We start from the raw sequence: 6,578 nt of genomic DNA, 5'->3' as shown, positions 1-6,578 counted from the left end.
TCAGCGCAATGAAAGTGAGCAGCATGTATCGAAAGTCAATTTGGCTGTCGCAGATGGTCGTGCATTCCCTTCCAGACCCAGTGTGAACGATCCCTGAATCTCGGTAACAACAAGGGCTGGATTACTTGGGTGGCTGTGCTCACTGTGACAATAAATGCAAGGATGGCTTCCCTTTTCGAAACTCTGTGAGCTGCCGTCTCAGGCTTTGAACATTGTGGCCAACACTCTCACATCTTAGCTGCCGGATGAATGAAACCACACTTTATTGCCATGAGCAACAAAAAGAGGCAACAACATTGAAAAAGAAAAAAAAAAACAAAAGAAACAAAGAGGAAAAAATAGTAGCTGAGGTTAGATGAAAGAAGTGAAGGGTCAAAAGGGGGAGCAGTCATCAAACTGGTGCTCGTCAGAGAAGGTGCAACACCGATGTGCGGCACCCTCTTAGGCAGTACATTTTGCGTAACTTGACTAGAGGCGGAAGAGAGACTCATACAAATGGATGGGCATTGGGAAGACTCAACGCAGAGCTGTACCAGGAAGGCGTAGGTTGCCGCTTTGTAGAAGCGCATGGTCTAGGCAAGGACGGTCGACACTTGTTTCATCTGATGACCTAGCACCCCCAACTCTCGAGTATCATGCGATCGTATGCAGGTCATTGAGTTCAATCCGTAGCTACCGCCATGGTGGTGGTCTCCTTTTTCCACGCCTTTCTCCTGCGGTGCCGCATGATCATCATGTCAATGCCAGAAAAAAAAAACAAAGAAACGTGGTGCAGCCTCCCTTCATCCCCGAAGGCATGGTTGGCGGGCTTTCCTTTTTCTTTTCTTTCCGCATCTTGAGCACTCGTTCACTGCATCAAGGAAAAGCAAGATAATGAACGTTACAGCGTTGAAAGCTTATACCGGAAAACCATACAATATGGGAGCTGACTACCAATGAAGAAGTTTTTTGACTCTGAAACTCTATAGGTCAGATCACTTTGCCGGCTTATCAGCTTCACGCGCAGGCGCCATCTTAGCCGTGTAAGTATCACAGACACTGAAGATGGCGAAAAAAATTCAGATTCAGCAAAAGGGCGAAGCATTATGGATGTGATAGCATAATATTCGAATGTTTCACGAAGCAACGCTAGCATTTTGGGAGCAATAATAATTGTAACCAAGTTTTCTGCGGCGCAGCCATAGTATACAGATGACCACAACTAGGCTTGTGCGTTGTGACGGCGTTGATGAGAAGCAACTCCCGCGGTCATGCTTCTACTAAGGACTATATGTCATGTGTCCCCGCTGGGGGCAGTTTGTTATGTGTAGAGCGCATCTATATGTGGACGGCCACTCAAAGTACACTTTTGGCACTTTTTTTCATGTTGAGAGCGCAGCCCGTAAAAGCTCCCGCTGGCTGTGGGGGAAAGAGTCATGCGCTTATCGTTGCCGTAGTGATGCGGTGACCATAAGCGCCCCCCCCCCCCCCCCCCTTGTTCACTCACGAGATAAGAGTGGGCGTAGACTACTCAGCCGGAAAGGCGCTGTTCGCCCCGCTGAAAGAGGAGGCAGATAGTAACTTGCATCAATGAGAAGTTTCTCAGGGGCTTTTTCGAGTTTGACATGGATGACATAATGTGTCAGGTTCTTCAACCAAAGCAGCCTACACTGCAGCCATCTATCACAGAGTTAGCGCAGGCCGTGAAAGTGCTACTCCAACTATACTCTCCATATTGACATTGATGTTGACTCCCTTGACCAATCAATGTTAATGTAGCTGATGTGTTTTACCAAAATCTGTACAGTAGCTGCAATACGTAGGACGATAATATAAGAAGTAGTAGTTGCACAGAGCAATCAGACATTTGATTTATAGCAATATAGGGGAAATAAAGAAAGACCTGGAGGGAATGCACCATGACAAAAACACTGGTCAGAATATGCTAACATCCGATCTGATGAAAGACAGTGGGCAGAGGTTAAAAAAAGTGGCCGTGCACTATATGAATGTCTGTTGATGTTAAAAATACTTAAATCATCGAATAATGCTAATACATACTAATAACTCTTAAGAAAACTGATGTCAAGAACTTCAAAATTTCAGTCCAATTAGCTCTTCGTATATTACCTACAAGCTAAATACAAAAGTGCCACCTGAAATTAACGCCACCTAAGAATTCAACCAACGAAAGACCAAGGAGGTTTCAAGAGGCTACTTGGCAATAGTAGGTCGCATTCACATCATCAATCAGGTGGTAGAGAAATGCACGGACAACAATCAAGCTCATATAAATAGCCTTGATATATCACATATAATAACAAACCGGAAGAAATCTACAGGATATCTACAGGCACCATAGTCCTTCATGAAGAGAGCGACAGAATCCCAATAAAGAAAGGTGTGAGGTAGGGAGTCACGATCTCCCGATTGCTATTCACAGCGCACTTATGGGGTGTTTTCAGAGCTCCAGGTTGGGAGGAGTTGGGGATACGAGTTCATCTCAAGTTTATTTCAGTTATTATTACAGAAAAGAAACATCATACAGGGTCTTGGAAGAATGCCACCGCCGCCTTGGTCAGTTGCTTCGAAGCCTCTAAGGACTGAGGGCTGATGGTTTGTTGTGGTGGACGTACATTTGCCTCCGTTTAGTTTGGTGCCCTTCATTGATGATTACGTACGAACCAACCTGGCAAACAGATTTTCTGTGCTACATTACCAGCAAACCAGCAAGTCTCACGCATGCAGTGGCAAAAATGGAGACAGACATGTCAACTTCAGCTGTGCAACTTGGCCAATAGATGGCAGCCTCCCGTTACTGTTGAAAGGCAGCGCTTTATAAGGAACTCTGCCAATAAAAGCAGCCGGATGTTCTTTGCATATCGCTTGCGTCAAAATGCGCTCACTTGGCGAGGAATGCAACTCGCGCGCATTAAGTAATGATGATTAGTGTTTTAGCACAACAAATGACAACTTGCAATAATTTTCATAAATTATCCGTATGCAGTCTTCAATGTAACATTTGTATGGAGCTCCCCTTTATCTGAAAGAGGGTGTGTTTCACGTGGTATAAAATTTCAGCGCAGCTGTCGGTGCCTTGCAGCGCAGCCCTGCCAAACTATAAGAAACAGGTGATGGAACATAACGCTCCCTCACCTGTACACGATGTGGTGCAGTTGGCTTGGGCCCTCCCGCTGCAATGCCACCATAAGGAAACTTTTTCTTGTCTGCTGGCTTCAGAATCTGCAAAGCAGGCAGCAAAAGTGGCTCTGAGAAGTGACATATTTCATTACTGTACATCCAACTCAGACGACTGTCTCCACAGCAGGCCTATACATCCTACAACTTGCCTTTGAATTGGGTGTTTGCGCCTTAAAACACTAATATATTTGTGAGGGATGCTACAGGGCTCCAGAAATTTCATCCATCAGAGTTTCCTTAACATGCACCTAAAAGTAAGTCCACAGGCGTTAACGATTTTGTCTCCATCGAAATACAGCCACGGCGATCGGGTTTCGACCCCGCAGCCTTTCCAGTCGGCATCACCACGCAGCCCGTCAACCTTGACAAAAGGTGCTTGCCACTCGTATGCCGTGTTTTAACGCATACTCATATCAGCATTCAAAATGGCGTAAAATCGATTTTATTATCTTAGAAACTAAATTGGTTGTACACATAATAGAAGCTCGCCAATCAGGGTTTTGATCTCATTTTTGAAGAGTACCTTTTGTCATGATCCAACTTGCCCTACTTTATTTACAATGCACAACTTTTTTATTACTCACATTTTACGCTTAAAATACATACATAAAGATAATTATACAGTAAAAATATACTTCACTGTACGACATGCATACGCGTGGTGGTGATATAGTAGGTAGCGACTTGAGTAGCTGGACAATTAGGTCTTATGAGAGACTAAAAAAATGAAACACCACAGGTACGACCAGAACATAGCGGTTTCTAATTAAGCAGAGTGTTGAATCACGGCCGAAAAAATATTCAAGAGACTGATCAGGAGGTGTACGGCTGGTAGTATAGGTGGCAAAGCAACAAAAATACTACATGAAACGTCATAAAGGTGAACATCAAGTGTTTGATAGGAGTGAGAGAAAGCAAACCAGATCGCAGTAACTGCAACGAAAGGATAAAGACAATAGTAGTAACGAATATAATGACGGCGATTATGACAATAAATTTTAAGTCATATACACCCTTCAGGAATTTCAGTCTGGCAACATGGCTCTTCCGCCATATCTTGTTCACTCGTGCGAACTGGTGGGCTGTGTGTCCCAGCGACGCCGATGAGCGTTTCCTGCAGCGAACACGGACACCACTTGCGTTCCTGTAGGACGTGTACTGCGTTTGGATGGTACGGCAATGAGCATCCCTTGAAGGCGATATCCTTGCTCTGCCGGTCATAGCAGCCCGTCCACCACCCGAAGAGGTCACGCAAGGGCCACAGTGGCGCCGCTCCCTGACGTGGCAGCTGTGCGTCTTTTCCGGTGTCCCACCGACTTCCCACCGCAACCCACAAACGCAGCGAAAATCGCGTACTGGTATCAGCAGCGCGCATCACCATGGGTGAACAAGGCATGGCGAAAAAAAAACATGTTTACGGTTTCGCTCGATAGGTGGCGCTGAATTTTGAAAACGGTCCATAGTTCAAGAGAAAGCAGTTCATGAAGTCGGTTGTCTTTATAATACGTTGAAAATTTTGATCGATCAAGGAGAGCGATACGTCAGCGTAAGAGAAGTGAGGAAGCTACGAGGCATGTTTTAATTGAATGTGAAGATATACACTCAGATGTATGTTAAGTTACTAACCTATACGAAGCCTTGCGTTTCCGGAACAACATTGGAAAGGTAAACAAGTCGGCAATAGAAATAATTGAAAGAGGAGGAGTGGTGACAAAAAATTAGGCAAAGAGCAAGAAAAAAGCAGTGAAACTGAAGTACGCTAGTCTGCGATCAGGGACAGAAATTCGGGTTGTGTAGTTAAAAGGTTTTGTTTATAGGAAGAGAACCAAAGCTCAGCTGGACAATATTTGGCCGTAATGTAACACTACTACGACTACCATTAACACTACTGCTACTACTAATCCTACTAATATTATTGCTACTCCTGTTACTACTACTTACTGCTAAAAAGAACAACAACAACAACAGCAACAACAACAACAACAACAGCAAAGCTTGGGCTTGGTCGGGTGGAAGTCACCACCCATTTAGGAAAATGCGGCGACCCTCATCCATACGTTGCTGTCATCGCAAAAAAAGAGTGTGGTACGTAATGCATTCACCTAAGATAATTGCAAGGTGAAATTCATTATATTTGCCTTCATCTTCCTGTACACCTTTTCACAGAAAGGAAAAAAACACCGCCATGATGGGCTGTGTGCGGGAGTACAAAGGCTAAGGGCGCAGCGTTTCCAGTGCATTTTCGAGGGGACGCGCCAATTAGCACAGCCCAAGGAGGGTATGGCGGCGCCCAGGGAGGCGTTTATGAAAAGGTGAATTGAATTATGCATGATCCCTCCCTCAAAATATGTCTGCACCTAGCACAGTATTGCACTGTCTCGTGCACAGGATGCACTGCACGCTTTCTGCCCCTCACTTGCCTCCAGAGTGTGGCCACCTTCGTGCAAAGGAAGATGACATGAGGTAGCATCGTCATTGGAGATCACAGTGTCACATCCCTATAACTTAATAGTAACGTTGTGATATCACGATGTTTGTTTGGACCATCCGAGTTGACGGCGACGGCCACTGATGTCTGGCGCCTAGTAGTTTTGATCATGGTCATCATATCGGCATGGAAGGTTGACGGCTCTGACTGCGACGCTCGCATGCTTTGCTCTCGTCATCGCCGCTTGTTTTTTTTTATCGATTGCAAAAGTTACATTATTTTGAAATTTTCGGCGGAAGTACTGCTCAAAATATCAAATCAGCTTGGAAACCTTGTTAAACCCCGGTTAATTGTCTCCATGTCTTCATTACATATAGGTAAAAACTAAATAGGCGTCTATGAGAATGAAGTTGGGAAATGCTAAGTTCGCTAAATAACAGAGGTTCGTTACATCCGTGTTTAACTTTAGTTAGTTTAATTAATAATATTAATGTTATAACAATTTCCAACAATAGAAACTTAGCCGAAGGTACCATGTGGTACCAGCCGACTCTTGCATTGAACACACACTTGGGACAAAATTCGACCACTCCAGCGACTATAGGCGGCGCAGCGGAAGGTCGAAATGGCGGACGAGACAGTGATGTCGCGAGCTATTACGTCAGCGTCGTAGTGCGTGAAGACGCCGTCATTGGTTTATGACTTTTGAGAAACCGAACTGCGTCGCAGTTTCATCTCCGTGTGACAGCTTCGGAGCATGGCTACATGGCACCGCCTGCGTCGTTGAAATGATCGAATCCATTGATGCTAAGAGTGAGTTTCCCGATAATGGTACTCTGCCTGTTAACGTAGCGCCTGGGCGCCCAAACCTGAGGACCCAATGTGTGATATGCTTCGTGTATGCAATGCGTGTATCCAAAAAGTGCGCACTTGGCGCACTCGGTCACATAGTACGCCAAGGTGTAAAATG

The 6,578-nt window shown here is 45.0% G+C and overlaps 1 protein-coding gene across 1 annotated transcript in view; it reads right to left on the bottom strand.

Annotated features, from left to right (window-relative positions):
- Positions 1-239: 239 nt before the first annotated feature.
- Positions 240-6,578, bottom strand: part of LOC119163189 (serine/threonine-protein phosphatase PP1-beta-like) — a 32,413-nt gene continuing 26,074 nt past the window's right edge. Inside the window, exons 6-7 of the mRNA XM_075890830.1 lie at positions 3,136-3,222; positions 240-850 (exon numbers count right to left, since the gene is read on the bottom strand). Coding sequence (XP_075746945.1) covers positions 848-850; positions 3,136-3,222 — 90 coding nt within the window. The 3' untranslated portion in view covers positions 240-847. The remainder of the gene's footprint in view (positions 851-3,135; positions 3,223-6,578) is intronic.

This window comes from Rhipicephalus microplus, chromosome 3 (assembly GCF_043290135.1).
Source record: "Rhipicephalus microplus isolate Deutch F79 chromosome 3, USDA_Rmic, whole genome shotgun sequence".
NCBI lineage: Eukaryota > Metazoa > Arthropoda > Arachnida > Ixodida > Ixodidae > Rhipicephalus > Rhipicephalus microplus.
This window is presented reverse-complemented; position numbering and strand designations above follow the sequence as displayed.